General features: G+C 31.0%; 1 protein-coding gene across 1 annotated transcript in view; it reads left to right on the top strand.

Annotated features, from left to right (window-relative positions):
• LOC145326352 (uncharacterized) overlaps window positions 1-16,267 on the top strand; it is a 34,929-nt gene that overhangs the window by 15,026 nt on the left and 3,636 nt on the right. Inside the window, exons 9-19 of the mRNA XM_080169661.1 lie at window positions 2,767-2,826; window positions 4,078-4,146; window positions 4,353-4,406; window positions 4,763-4,829; window positions 5,164-5,212; window positions 6,394-6,450; window positions 7,162-7,235; window positions 12,674-12,764; window positions 13,248-13,418; window positions 13,875-13,985; window positions 14,886-14,981. Of these exons, the coding sequence (XP_080025787.1) occupies window positions 2,767-2,826; window positions 4,078-4,146; window positions 4,353-4,406; window positions 4,763-4,829; window positions 5,164-5,212; window positions 6,394-6,450; window positions 7,162-7,235; window positions 12,674-12,764; window positions 13,248-13,418; window positions 13,875-13,985; window positions 14,886-14,981 (899 nt within the window). The remainder of the gene's footprint in view (window positions 1-2,766; window positions 2,827-4,077; window positions 4,147-4,352; window positions 4,407-4,762; window positions 4,830-5,163; window positions 5,213-6,393; window positions 6,451-7,161; window positions 7,236-12,673; window positions 12,765-13,247; window positions 13,419-13,874; window positions 13,986-14,885; window positions 14,982-16,267) is intronic.

Here is a 16,267-nt window from a genome sequence, read left to right on the forward strand (position 1 = left end):
ACCTGTAACCGAGTAATAGAAGTTTAATTGCTAAAAATACACCAAGTTGCTAAAAGTAGTAAGCTGTATAATTAATTATCTTACTTGATATTGGGAATAAGGTAGCAAATTTAAAATAGCATAATTATAAAGGAAACGAGTAGTTTAGCATCAAATTTAGGAATCATACCAATTATTGGAGAACCTAACCCCCCCCCCCCCCACCACTTTAGATTAAGTGATTATGAAGCAAATTTTAGGCATATTAGATCAGAAAATTAAGGATCTATTCTTTGAGGCCCTAGGATATCCAAACGGTAAATTATCATAAAAAATGTTAGGAGTATAGTGAAGATTTAATTTCTGAAATCCTTCTTTCTGAAATTTATTTTTCTGCTCACAAGCAGGTTTAAAACTGAGGCTTTTGCGCGGCTGAGGCGCGGCTTTCGAACCCTGTTTTTTACTATAAACAAACATTTAAAGAAGCTCTATTTAAAAGTGACTTAAAACTTTGTTATTATGAAAAAAAAACATAAAAGAAATACAAAAAATCTTATGTTTAAAAAAAGATAAAAACATAAAAATCTTTGTTTAAATCATCCAACACTTTTTTGTTATTGCATCCTAAAAGAAAGGAATGTGAGTAAGAAATATAAAGATACATAGTGACATACATTCATAGACACTCTGCAAATAATTAAAGGCTGACCTACATGTGCTTGTAGCTGCGGAAAAGGGATGCACAACTAATTAGCCTTATAATTTTCTTATTAAATTATAAATTACTAGTTGCTATGCCCCTTGCATCTAGGGGAGGGCTGGGGATGTCAGGCAAATAGCCTTCAACTATCCCAGATAATTTATAAGGGTTCTCTTAAAAGGGCCTACAATTCAGACCAGCATTTACCAAGATCTTAAGCTTCAGACAAAAAACCTTACTATTTTACATTATAGAATGGATTTATTAATTAAAAGTATTTTAAAATGCCCCATTCAATAAATGAAACATAGGTTTGAAACATATTCTTGAATAGTATAAATATTTTATATTGGTCTGTATACATAAATGTAATTGTAATTGACAGACATTCCAAATAATAAAGAATAGATACAAATGAATACTTGAACTTTGGAAAATTCCTTCTTATAACATAATAGACCACATTTCCCGCCCCAAATTTTAACTTTTTTGGGGGCTTCTAAACAAATTTCCACCTAATGTTTCAGAGCTCCTTAACAGCTTAACCTAAACTGAGCACTAGTATGCATCAAAAAGGAAACTTTCAAATTAACATTAAAGAGAGTAATAAGAACTGTACTAAAATAGAACAAATTTTGCCCCAAACTTTCCTTGTGTTTCTTTAAAGAACTACAATTTAACACAACTTAGAGTTGACCCATATGAATGTGAAGCCTGTATGTTTACAGTGAGTTGACCTCTAGGCTTTCTTAGTGTCTCTAAAATGCAGTCAATAGTACATTACACAAATCTGTAAAAAAAAGGTTTCAAAAAAGTAGTTAAATTTATAAATGAGGAAGATCTCATAATCAGCATAGAAATTACTTTAAAACTTTCAGTAAAGATTAATCAAAATGAAAATATATATAAAAAGAATTATTTGTAATAAATTTGTAATTATTTGTTGTTTTGAAAGGACATTTTTTTTTTTTCTGTGATGAAATTCCTTAAATTGTTTTGAGTATTGCAGTTTGTAATTGTTTTATATGTGAAATGGATGCAATTATTGATGGAAATATCATTATATCAACATACAATTATAGTGACTTTTAATTCTTAAAAATTAATTCAACTCTGTTAAAATACATAGCCTATGAAACCAAAAATATTTTACCAGCTCGGAGGGAATGTTAAAAATATAAGTGGCTATAATTATTTAAGAGATAAAAAGTGAATTTAAAGTCCCCCTTGGAACACTTAAAAAAGAAATATTCATACTTATATGGCTAACACCTCCTTTATTAGTGTGAGCTTATTAAATCAGGAATCTAAAGGGATACGACACTTGCTGATAAATTGATGTACATATTCAATGATGAAACACAAAATTACCCCTTCTGCAGATTACAATTGATGATTAAAACGGTTGGTCAACCAACAAAATGAACCAACATTCAATAAAAGTCCCAAAGGTTGTAAGGCCATCGATTAAGAAACCGTTTTTATAAGACTTTGTTAAATATTGTACTAAAGAACCCAATGTCCCCTTCCTCCCTGTTTGCAAACCCTTCTTGGTATGCTCTTAATCAAAGTTTTAGCAGTTAATTTGTCTAATATGTCTTTTCATTATAAATATTTAATTGTACTAAAATTACAAAATAAAAATTTTTAGAATTTAACAGCAAATATTTTAATTGGGTTTTATATAATCATTAAATTTGAGTTCATTTAATTTAAGGAAATTCTCTAAAACTGAACGTAAATCCCAAATTAGGGTTTTATATATCCTGTTATATGGAGTAAGGGATTTTTGTCTGATGCTTAAGATCTCAATAACTACCGAGCCGATTGGGTTCTCTATTTTAATTCAGCTTTACCTAGGTTGTTTGATTTTAGTATTTTTGTCTTGAAATGGATTTAATCTATTTTTTTTCTAGCCACTCTCATTCCTTCCAATACATAATCTGTAGATTCTAGGGGCTGTTAGTAAATATTTGATATAAGGTTAAATTTATCCAAAAAATATTTTAAAGTTAAAATGAGGTGTGTTTAATGTTTATATTTAAACTTTAATTTTAAATTAAAATTAAATGATTTTTCCCATCAATAGTCATTAAAGAAAGTGTCTTTCGACGACAGACAAGAAATCATAGATACCACAGTTATAGGTAAGAACTTTTTTATTGTGTACTAATTCAGCAGCTTTTAGTGCCTATAAAAAATGACGTCTACAATACAATTGACCAATGACATTCCAGTATATTTTACCATTGGTTAATCGAAATGTACATTAGTCTATCATTGGTCATTTGTATTGGTTATTTGTACATACAGTTATCTCCTTCCCTTCCCCCTCTATTGTTTTATTGTAATATCTGAGTGATTAAGACGATGAGTCAGTGAATCAGTGAGTTTCATCACAATAAAAAACTAAAAAAGATTCCTTTATCTGAAGCTTTCCTTTGCAAATATATTTTTTGTAATTTAATTTGTTCAGGCAACAAAGTAGAAAATTGAAAACATACTTTTTCAGATTTTAAGTAGCGATGCTACTCTACAGTTAAAAATGTCCGTTTGTCTGAATTTTTTTGGAAAACGTGATTTTTTTCGGCTTCTATTCATGATAGACGGCTGAAATTTCTTGTCCACATTTCAATCATTATGGAGCATTTTCATATATCTTGTTTTTGGTCCGATTATAAAATTACTTATAAAAAAACAAATACTAGATTTTCCATCGTTCTAAAAGAATTTTATTCATAGATTACAGGACAAGTAGCTTCAGTTTTATATTCTTTTTACATATTTTTTATTTTCTCTTCTGCTAATGAAGCTAGATTGCTGATATTTCTGTGTGAAAACACCATTTTCTAAAAGTATCAATTATACAACTTACTTTGACTGCAGTCCTTTTTATGAACACTGAGCATCTGCTTTATAATTCAATTTTGTCAATCCTTGATTTTTAATTGTGCTTCGCTATTATGGGTCATCCTTGTTTTTAAAATAAATTATGTTAAATAACATAAATGTAAGGAAAGAGAAAGATAATTATATGACTGATATAAATGTAATGTAAATAATGTATAATATCCAATTATTCTAAATTACCTAGATTATTAAATTACTCACAAATCTGTACTTCATTACATAATTGAATATATAGTGTATATTTATATTTATACTCTATATAAAAAAGCATTTTTAGTAGTGAAGCTACTCTATAAAGACTGACTGACCTTCCGTCTGTCTGTCAGCTATTTCAGAGATAAACAATATTTTTTTACGGCTTCTATTCAAGATAGACGACTGATTTTTTTGTGAAGTTTCCCTGTAGTAGCATTCAGTGCAAAATATACCTTGACCGTCAGATATGATGGTCTTTTGATTTTGAGGGGTTGATTTTTATTTAATTTCAGCGGAAGCGGAGGGAGACCTAGAGGACGATATACCCCCATTAGAAGAGGTTGCAAATCTCCGTCAAGAACAGGAAATGATACTTAAAAAATCAGGCCTAATCAGGCGCGTGCTAACATGGCTAACATGGACATCACTAATTGGTCAGTTCGTTCATCAAGTAAGAGGGGAGGGTATGGGGTACAGGGGTGGATGGTGTGGGGGGTTATTTTAATACTCAATCCATTTTTATACTGTAAATAGTTGTTGACAAAATCTTAATTTAAGTATCGGCCCTAGGTTTCTTTGGTTGACTCAACCCTTCAAAACTCCAACAGCGCCGCCTTTACAGGTATTAATTTAGTCGTATTCAGAAAAAAAGGTGAATAGTTTTTACGATGTCCAGAGATATTTTTAATTATTTTTTGTCGTTTGTATGGTGTAAAAGATCTTTTAAATGGCTTCAAAATTTACGTGTGTATAGATTAGTCAGTATTTATCTAACCACAGAAGATTTCAGGATTTTTGAATTGTAATTTGCGGCCTATACTTAGAGGAACAGGTCCCAGTATTATTTCTGTTTTGAAAATGCGCAAGTTTTCATAAATACTAATCTTGTAGCATTCAATTTTGTAAAGTAATTTATTTTGGGACACTGTGAACTTTATACTACAATTATGCTTCCTCTAAAAACAATATATTTTTCAGGCAATTTATCTAGCACCCCTGCCACAGCAAGGCTACACTCTCCAGTACCCCCACATATTTTTACTAGGTATATAGATAAATAGATAGATAGATAGATAATAGATATATATATATAAAGATAGATTCGTAGAAAGATGGATGGAGAAATTAATGGATAGAATTATGGTTGAAAGTATGGATAAATCGATGGTTGGATATACAGACAGACAAAAAATAGATAATTGATGTAGATAGCTAGATAGATTATCATGATCCAACCCCCCCCCCCTCAAAAAAAAAGTTAAGTAGATTATTAAGTAGGCATTTGTATAAGTCCTAGTTAAAAAAACAGTTGATCAGTGAACAGCCGCGACATAGATAGATAGATTGAAAGACATGCAATATATATTGATTGTATTTAGAAGTATGGCAGGAACTGAAGAAATTGTCCCCCCACAGGAAGGCGAAGAGGTAATACATATATTTTGAAAAAATTACTTTCTCAAAAAAGATCTAAATTTATTTTTAAAAGCGAAGCTTTTCTATAATTAGGGTCGGTCCGTACGTCCGTCCGAGATAGATAGCTTTTATTCGTTAATTTAGGCATGTTGGAATTGTCCTATCGATTTCAAACTTTGCATGATGATTCCTGTAGTAGTTAGGTACGATTTAGAAAGCGTAGCAACTCTATAATCATTACCAGAATGTCCGTACGTCCATTTTAAACATGTTGATTTTTCTACTTTTTTAAAAGCAAATTTTTATGTGAACTAATTATCCGTTTGATCTGATTTTTGGTATATTGATTCCTGTGACAACAAAGAACAATATTTTAAGCGAAGCAACTCTATAATCAAGTCCTAAAAATGTAAGTATGTCCATAAACATTATCCTGTATCAAGCAGTTTTTCAACAAATTTACATACAATTTTGCGTCGACTCTTATACTTTTATATTCTGATTATTCAGTTCAGACACTATACAGGTGTTAATGTCCGTTTGTCCTACCGTTTCAGTGCTTCGCTTTTATGGTTGTTGTCATCCTTGTTTAGAATTTTAATATCTTATTCTAGATTTGAGTAGGTATAACACATACCTACTCAAATCTTCGTACTTAAAAGATAAAAATTTAAATTTATCATCATAATTAATAAGTTAATTTTAGCTAGGAATTGATTAAATGTAAATATGATTTCCATGAAAGTAATCAATATTTTATTTCTGATTAAAGCTAAATTTGGAAAGCTTTAAACGAAGTGATATTAGACTGGTTCCTAAGAAATGGAATTAACATTCATAAAGAAACAAACAAAAATAGCAAAGAATCATCAGAGGATTAGAATTAATGTTCCCTAAATAGTTAAGCCCGATTAAAGGTTTAATAATGATGCTTTCCCTAATAGTGTATATCGAGCACTGAAACTACCTTATCCCTGCGGGGTCTATACCTGAGATGCCCTAACTCCGCGTGACCACCACAGCACGAAATACTGCCCCCCCACAACTATTTTCAATTTATTCCAAAATAAGGAAGGTTGAGACATTTGGGCACTTTAAAGAAAATCGCCAGAATATTATTCAATTTTTTTGGGGGGTTGATGTCATTTTTTTTTATCAACCAGTGAGCATTTACTTTTTCTTTTTGATTGAAGGTGCCCAAGAAGGAGAAGAAGCCCCATATCAAGGGAATCACATACAGGGAGTTTGATGTAAGTTTTATAGTAGCAGCGCTACTTTATAAGTCATGATTTGTTGGTCTTCCTGTCAATTGCCCATGGATTTTTAACTCATTGCCTCCAGCTGGGTGACTGCGGCTAAAAAAAATTAAATCATACAGCTGCTTCTGCAACTTAGTATATATATGCTGGCGGCAGTTTATTTGAAGCTTTACCTGCTGAAGATAGCTTCTGCAAATAACTGCTTGGATAGGAACAGTTGCAGCTTTGTTAAAGCTTCAATGACAAGGAGCGGGATATAGTGGGGCTGAGGAGAGACTTAAGCTGTAGGCTAAATGCGGCTTTAGCTGTTTATCATAACATATAAGTACAACATAGCATTTCAAGACTTAAATTGGTTACTAAGGTATTTCATAATGAATAGACCTTCGTTAAAAGGAATAAGATTATATTAGAAAAGGAAGGATTAAGATTTCAAGTTTTTGTGAAAAGTTTAATTAATTTGAAGTGTAGAAGCGTGGTAGAGAATTAAGCTTAATCGTAATCAAGAACGAAAACTTTCATAACATTAAAAATACTAAAATATCTTCATTTGTGATAAATATCATTTCTTTATGTTACATGTTACTTTGAAAAATTTTCTCATTCAAAATACTACTTTCAAATAACCAAAAGGAAGCTTCTAAAACGTGTTAACTTTTTTTACAAAATACATGTAGAATAATGATGAAATTTGTGTTTTAGCATGTAAAAGATTTTGAGGACCTTGTGCGAACAGTTGTCACTCTTTGCAATGCCGACGAACAAGAACGATTAAGGTGAGCTCTCTACATAGTTGCGCAACTGCAAAGAAAATGTTAAAATATGTAGAAAACAATTATTGTGCGAATTATTTTAGAAACTTTTTAAAAAATTTTAAAAAAATTGATGTTAAAAAAGCTAAAAATCAACATGTTTAAAATGGACGTACGGACATTCTGGTAAAGATTATAGAGTTGTTACGCTTTCTAAATCGTACCTAACTACTACACGAATCACCATTCAAAGATTGAAATCGATGGGACAGTTAAAACATGCCTAAATTAACGAAAAAAGCTATCCGTTCCAGACGGATGGACGGAAGGCCAGACGGACGGAAGGAAGGACGGATGGACAGACCGACACTAATTATAGAAAAGCTTCGGCTTTAAAAATGAAAATAAAGGGAGTGGATGGTTTCAGTGCTCGCTAGGTACTTTTAGAGGAAGTCTCTTTTATCTTTTCTTAGTTAAGGTAAAATCATTTGATATAAGTGAAAGGTTTTGCCTTTGAATTCTTGATTTATGTTCGTATTGTTTAGTTCCAAGGACATTTTTAACAAAGTTTTACAAAAGAAAATTTGCCTGAATTGCTTAACCACCATTTTATATGCTATAATAAAAAGATGTCAAACTGTGTGTCTATTTGAGTCTCCATTAAGATTTCGTAGACGGCAATACCGACGCGACCGTTTAAGAATTTACAGAGGGGTTAAGTATTGGCCCAAAGCAGGTTTTTAACTTTTTATCATTTAAACCAACCACCATGTTTGGTATGCATTGAGAAAATGATTAAGATAAGCCCCTTGATGCTAGGGATACAGCGTTTGGTGGAATGAAAAATATTGTTAACCATTGTCTTTAGAAACTGCCTTTGATTGATTAGCCATAGTTTCTTAGGGTTTGGGCCTAAGTAGTCATAGAGTAGGATGAGACACTTTTGTCTGGCCACTAGGGCTATCGAGCTCCACGTTCAAGCACATTTTGACTTGACCCGCTGTCTCATGAGAGCTACTAATTATTACCTCACCCTCGCCGAGTATGGCAGGTGTCCTAAATTAAGTCACCGTAATGAATGACGCTCTCCGCAGAGGAGATTGAGATAAGGGTAGTACTGATATTATGTACTTGACTATTGGGTATCCAAACTTACTCAATAATCCCCTTATAACACAACCAGGGGAAGTTGCGTGATTATTATTGCGAATGAGAAATTCGAGTCAACACACGGAGAATTGAACTCGAACTCTCACCACCGTAGCTCAGTGTGTTACCACTGAGCCCCGGCGCCCCTTAGAAACTGCCTTATATGTATATTGTATATGCATGTGTGTTTCAAATGCACTGAAACTGCATTTACTAAAGTTCTATAATTCCGACATAGATATTTATTTTTACTGAAAATTATTCTCTGTTGATAGTATTCTAATATTTTAATTTTGATGATAAATAAAACAATAATTAATTTGCCTAATTTTATTTACATGTAAAGCTGTAGTTTTAATCTTTAAGTTATTTGGCTTTTTTCTTACTGAAAAGTTTTTTTTTAGTTTCGGTTGGAAAAGGGCTTGATTAAGCCTTTATTGGCACTTCGATTTCTCTTGGATGGATGGTTATACCTTCCCAAAAATAGATATAACCCTTCAGTGTACCTAACATAAGCTTCATCGTAGAGAAGAACCATATCGGTTCAGCAATTAGAAAGATCCTTCGCTACACAAAGAGACAAAAAGACATCCTGTTACTTTTATATAGGAATTAAAGTGTGTTACCTTTTTATATGTTTCATTATTATTTGTCCACAACTTGGTCAAAAATGCTTACAAATCCGACCTTTTGACCGAAGATACTCAAATGGTTCCTTTACAAGCCCAAATCAATCAGTTTTAAGATATCTTTATATTTCAAAGAAAATTGATGAAAATACCAAAAAAAAGGCTAATTTGGGTGTTACCTTTTATATGCATAGATACCATAAAATCAACAGAAAAAATACTTATTTTGACTTTTCTCTCATTTTTAAAGTTTGATTCTGTTAAATTGGCTATTTTTGAAGGGATTTATGCATTGATTATACTGAAACATAATATTGGGTAGAAATTAATGTATTTCAATAAAGGTACTAAGAAAGAGAGGGAATGTCTGATTGAGCCAATAGGAGAATCGCATCGGAATTTACATTGGATCTCATTGGTTGAAATTATGTACACATTTTCCTACGAAGGCATGTTTTTTTTCATTTCATACATACATAAAAGTCAGCTGTTAACAGTATATTTTCTTAGTAGAAAGCTTTGCGGAATCAGAATTAATTGCCCAAAAATTTCGTTTACAATTTGAAAGCTTGAAACAAAGTTGGATTCTTAAAAAAAAAGTTAGGCTGGCAACTCGCTGGTGAGGCAAAATTATTTTTGTGAAAAATCCTCCAAAATCGAATAAAAAAATTTACAAAAATGAAATAAAATCTTAAGAGGGTTATTAACATATGATTTTGTTTAATTTTTGTAGATTTTTAATGTGCTTTTGGATGATTTTTCACAAAAATAATTTTGCCTCACTATCGAATAGCGAGTCTATCATTTTTTAAGAATCCACATCAGCTTGAGTCGAAAGTAAACAATACTTTTGTCTGCTAGGAATGTTCTCTCTTAGATTTGACGAAAAAAGGGTTCAGAATATTCTTCTACTCTTCTATTTCTATTTGTATTTCAATGAAAGAAAATTTTGAAAATAAGAAACTCAACCTCTATCACTTCAGAGGACAGCTGCCAACCTCTAGTTGACAGGGTGTAGTTAAATACTTAATAATAATTAGACCAAGAAGTAAAACAAAAAGTTTTTTTAATATGGTAAAAAAATTATAATCTAAATCTTAATTTTGGGAATGATGATCTTAAAGACGCCTTTATTGATGGTAATGATGACCCAGATGGTATCCAAATACATGAGCATTATGACAACTTGTCTAATAAACTATGGTCCGATTTTCATATTTGTAGCATTCTCCAATCAAGAGAAATCCCAAAACATACAATCATGGTTTTTAAACTCTCCAATTCATAAGGTAAATACAGAAGTTTTTAAAAGATGGTTATATTTCTTGTTACAACGATTTATTGGAGGCTGCTACAAAGACAAAAATTGGACCATAGTTCAATAGATGAGTTGTCATAACGCTCATGTACTTTGATACCATCTGGGTCATCATCACTATCTGTAAGAGCGTGCTTAAGATCATCATCCCCAAAATTAAGATTTAGATTTTAATTTTTTACCACATTAAAAAACTTTTTGTTTTACTTTTTGGGCTAATTATTATCGCTAACATGTATTAAACTACATCCTGTCAACTGGAGGTTGGCAGCTGTCCTCTGAAGTGATAGAGGACGAAATTCTTATTTTCCAAATTTTCTTTCTTTGAAGAACATTAATTTCTACCCAATATTATGCTTTAGTATAATCAATGCATAGATCCCTTCAAGAATAACTAATTTAACAGAATCAAAATTTAAAAATGAGAGAAAAGTCAAAATAAGTATTTTTTCTATTGATTTTATAGTATCTTTGCATATAAAAGGTAACACCCAAATTTGCCTTTTTTTTGGTATTTTCATCAATTTTCCTTGAAATATAAAGATATCTTAAAACTGATTGATTTGGGCTTGTAAAGGAACCATTTGAGTATCTTTGGTCAGAAAAGGTCTGATTTGTGAGCATTTTTGACCAAGTTGTGGCCAAATAATAATGAAACATATAAAAAGGTAACACACTTTATAATCAAAATTAGATATATTTGAATTATTTGTTTTCTGCTTAGGAAACGTTTAATACCTACTTTCCTACTTCTAACAGATTAAACTTTCTTGCAATGTTACTAAAAAAACTTGGCAATTATAACATTAGATAAATCCTTTTTCTCACTGTTTGTCCGGTGTCGGTAACGCGTGTTTAAAATCTTTGTTGCTAATTAGGTTAGGGTAATATTGATTCTCAGTGAAAAAAATTTATTTGGTGAGTCTCAACTTCTCCAGGATATAAAATTAATTTTTATACGTGTAAAAAATTAAAATGGTTTACAATACAAAATAAGATATTGTATTGTCTATTTGTTTTCAATATTAATTACTATTTCTTCTATTCGTGTTATGACCGTATTCAGTTTTGTTATCATTAAAATGCTTCACAATGAAAAATTGACTGTTTTTTAAAAACAATTTAGATTATAGCTGGCAATACAATTTAAAAGATTGGCTATGGATTTACTTTTTACAACAAGTTTCACATAAAATTCTACATATTTACAAATTAAAAAGAACATAAATCAAGCCAAATAATTTTAAAGAGTTCATTTGTGGTTTAGATGTAATATGAAGTAAACTGCGGCCTGTTAGAAAATTAATCTTTACAAATTTCCAATTTGTTTAACTGAGAAAGTTTTTAGTAAAAGTTTGGTTGAAGAAATTTAATACTAGCGGAAAACATTGCTGGGAATAGAGAAGGCTTTTCGATGAAATAAAAACAAAAATAAATTTTGAACAAGGATTTCAACATTCATGATTAGTTTAGCATATCATAGAGCAAGAACAAATTATGCAAATTTATGACCAGACATAGTGAGGCAATTAGTATCAGAATGTTAAACAGATATTTTAGAAACCTATTTCAAATAGCTGTAAAAAAAGAAAGTTTCCTTTTAAAAGTATTATCCGTGCAAGCCGAACGGACAGAAAATATGACATATGAAGAAAATGCTCATTGATCATGAAATCTTTATAAGGAAATTTATTCAGCTAAATAAATCACGTTTACCTTGTGTCCAAATTAGTTTATCTTAATTTTCATATCTCTGTCCTTCTGTTCTTAAAATCAGAAAAGAAAATACGAACCATTTACTTTCCTTTTTTTTATTTAGCATTTTACAACACAAAGATGACAATATTCTTAAAGGCGATGATCTTTAAATCAAACTTCTCAGGACAGATGATAATTAGAATTGTATAGTGGGAATGCTTTCATATGGAATACCCAGAAAATTCGATTTTAATCTACTGTAAAAATGTTGAAAATTAACAACGAATAATATATTGGAGTCAGCGGCCGCTGCTATATATGAGGTTGCGGTTGGTTGTTACTGCTGAGGGTAACTTTTACCGGATGTGTTACTTGCTGAAGTATTACTTAGTGTTGGCTGCGGCTGACTTAGGCTGACAGAGGTATAGGATGGCTGCTGCTGAGAACTGCTAAATTATAATTTTATGGCTGCGGCTTGGGGTGACTGTGGCTAAAAGTAGATGCAGCTACGGATGGCTTTTGCATAGTCCGGCTGATTGTTCCTCTAAGCTGCTTAGTGTCGTTGAATCCTAATAGCAGCAGAAACTTCAGCTGTTTATTTCAGTGGCTTCAGCCAATAAAAAGCTGCTTTGCTAAGGATGCTTGCTTATGATATTTATATATTTTAGAGAGATGGAAGATTGGCTAGTAAAGAAGGAAGGAACATGGGTTCTAGCAGAATCTTTCAATAACTTTCTTGGTAGAGTTCTAAATGACGAGGTATGAAAAATGTATATTTCTTTCTTTCTATTTACTCTATTTACTATCTTTCTTACCTTCTATATATTTATATTTGAACCATTAAAAATGTCTATTTACCTTTTTATTCAATTAACTAATAATCACTCAGTAAATCTTTCTATCTTAATAGAAAAAAAAGAAGCAAAAAATGATCACGCAAAAAAAAATTTATGAAACTTACTTTAAATCATCTTTCTTTTAATATCTACTTTCCATCTTCATAGATATCTTTCTATTTTATAGACCATCAAATTCAATTATTTTAATTAACTATATTATTTTGTCTATCTAATTAACTTTAACATCCCTCAATTAATACTATTAATCTAATTTCTTTTCTATCTAACAAGTTTAGACAAAAATAAAGCATTTGATACTATTCCAACAGAAATACTTAACATTTATATTTAACATCAATTTTGAATTTATTTAAAAAGAATTTACAGGCTTTTTATTGTCTAGTCCTGGCCAAGTGAGAGTAGAATAGCCATGTTGCGCCTGCTGGCCTACGGAGCTGGAGAAGACGATATTGTTCTGATCCTTCACATGGATAGGAAAGATCACCTGGTGATGAATTATGCCCAGAAGTTTGATCGTCTTCCCATCAAGGAACAAGAATCCCTGGCCCTTATGGTAACTATTTTATTTACTTTTCAAATTGCTAAAAAGCTCGATTGAATCATTTAACAAAAAAATGATTGATTTACAATTAGTTTTGCTTTTAACATTTTCAAATGTAAAAGGTAGATCTTAAAAATGGTGCATTATTTTCTACTTATTTACAACTGGAAATGCTAAAAAGTAGTGTGATTGATCTACATTTAGTTTTGTAAAACAGACCTTTAGTGGACAGAAGTTGATCAAATTTTCTTTAATTTTTTAACCTATTTGGAACTTATTTTCTGATGTATGGTCTGTGAGAAGCAATAAATTTGAAAATATACACCTAGAGGACAAAATTAAAACCATTTTCTTTTTTTTCTTCAGCTTTTCAACTTGATTGGGGGTGAAGTTAGTGACTGTTTACTATGAGATGCACAGTAAAACAAAGACATCTAGTGGACAAAATCTTAAATAAACTTTGTTTAGTTTTGTAACCTGTTTGAGACTGGAAGTGCTAGTGAGTGGTTGTTGTATATATCTGAATGGAATGGACCAGGAGGTGGCCTCCCTCTATCAAATATTAGAGTCACTACCAAGGTAACTTGAATTGTATTCCAAATAAACATGTACTATTTAATAGAATAACAGGATTTGTGTTATTCTGTAAGATCTTGCAAATGGCTATATAGTTTGGTCAATAATTCTTATAACAACTTATTATTATTGTAGGATATATCCTATTTGTCGTGGCTTACATTTAGCAAAGCAAACATAGTTTCATCGTTGCCTTTTATAATGAGGACAGATATGAGAAGAGGGATCGCCATATTTGGGTCAGATTTAGACTTACAGCTGATTTTAAAAATTGTAATAGGTTGATTTCCCTAAGGCATACAGGCGGCTGCCGCGCGGCTGCCTAGCCTTATCTTTACCGCGCTGGTTCTAACAATAAAGTTAATATTTCAGGAATTATATTTATTCCCATCCTTTTATCTAATATTAAACTTTGTTTAATCTTTTGGGAAATATATATAACCTTTTAAACTTTCTATTTGGTTATCTTAACCCAGGGAAGGAAAGGACATAAAATAGGAATTCTTTACTTTTAAATGAGAATATGATTTTTTTTCTTGAAATAATGTGCAAGTTTTCAAATTATTAACAATTTTATATATTTCAGACGGAAAATCAAAAATTGAATCTGTACAAGTATTCAAATTGTCTTGCGTTATACAAGATTTTATGTGTATGGTTGAATTTCATAAAATATTCAGCAATCAGTTTTTATCTAAATGAAATATCTCCTTAATAATAGCTCATAATTTGATCATGTGTCACATGATCAAATCATCAAAACTGCAAATAACTGTTCATTCCATTTTGCTTTACTTTCATCTTTGAACACATAAAAATATTGCTATAGAATCTTTTTAAGAATGTGAAATACTGGTTGATTTGTGATGATATGCGGAAGTGAATGCACACCTTCCATTTCAGGTTGCTGTGAACTCTCTGTTGGGCGACACCCCCACCCTGGTGGACTATGGCACCGCCCTCATGTCAAATCTCGCAACGAAGGAGGTAAAGGCCGTGGTACGTTATCATTTTATCTATCTATTAAGCTTAATTAACCCGTACCATTTTTTTTTATTTTTAAAAATCTAATATAGTGTACCATAATATATATATATATGAAAATGCACGCAATTTTCGCTTTAAAAAAAACTTGTTTGCTTTCTCTATATAAATACAGTGATAGGAAAATGGCAGCTAAATCAAACTTTTTCCAATTCTTATGCTTACAGTCAAAGCAATTATTGTTTTTTTTTATAAAAAATAATTTTGCTGCCACTTCTTTTCGTTCCTTGCTTTAATTTTAAATTTAAGCTTCTACTAAAGACAAGAGATGCTTTGTTTTAAAAAAATTTTATTTTGATGTTTCTAAACCGCCCTTCAAAAAAAAGATGTTATTTTTCTACTTCCAAATTAACTGAAGATTTTTAATTTTTGTGTGGTTTTGAACATTTTTGAATGATGTCTTCCTGTCTATCTGTCTCTGCAAAGATAATATTTGGCGCATCTTTTTATCTTATTTTAAAACCTTTTATGGGTAGAAGTATTAAAATTAAATCATTGGGGGTGCACAGAGATTCAACCAGGGTGTGAAACCATTAACCATATTTTGGACTTGAACATCTTTGAGAAATTGTCATATCCATTTAAACTTTGGATGATGATTCCTGTAACAGTTAGGTACGAGTTTGAAAGCAAAGCATCAAAAAGTCCGTGTGTCCTTTTAAAACACGTTGATTCGTATTTTTTACAAACCCCTTTTTTATATGATTATCATAATAATTTAAAACAATTATTCCTAAGTTGACAATATACACTATTTTAAGCGCAGCATCTTCATAATAATTTATAAAAATGAAAATATGTAATGCAATAAGTGTATATACTACATTTTACATTTGAATTAATATTCTGCTTATCATGTTTTTACTTCGCTTTTATTGGATGTTGTAATTCTTGTAATATAAACTAGGATGACAACATCCATAAAAGCGAAGCTCTGAAACGGTACGACAGACGAACATTAACTCTTGTAGAGTGTCAGAACTGAATATACAAAATATGAATATATAAGTTTTGACAACATTATACGTAACTTTGTAACAAAACTTCTTAAATATAGAATTCTGTTTAAGGACATACTAACATTTATAGGACTTGATTATAGAGATGCTTCGATCAAAATATTGTACCTTATTGTAATAGGAATCAGTAATAAAAAAATCAGACCAATAGAAATAAAATGGACGTACGGACATTCTGGTAACGATTATAGAGTTGCTACGCTTTCTAAATCGTACCGAACT

This window comes from Acartia tonsa, chromosome 8, assembly GCF_053477335.1.
Source record: "Acartia tonsa isolate MP-2025a chromosome 8, ASM5347733v1, whole genome shotgun sequence".
NCBI lineage: Eukaryota > Metazoa > Arthropoda > Copepoda > Calanoida > Acartiidae > Acartia > Acartia tonsa.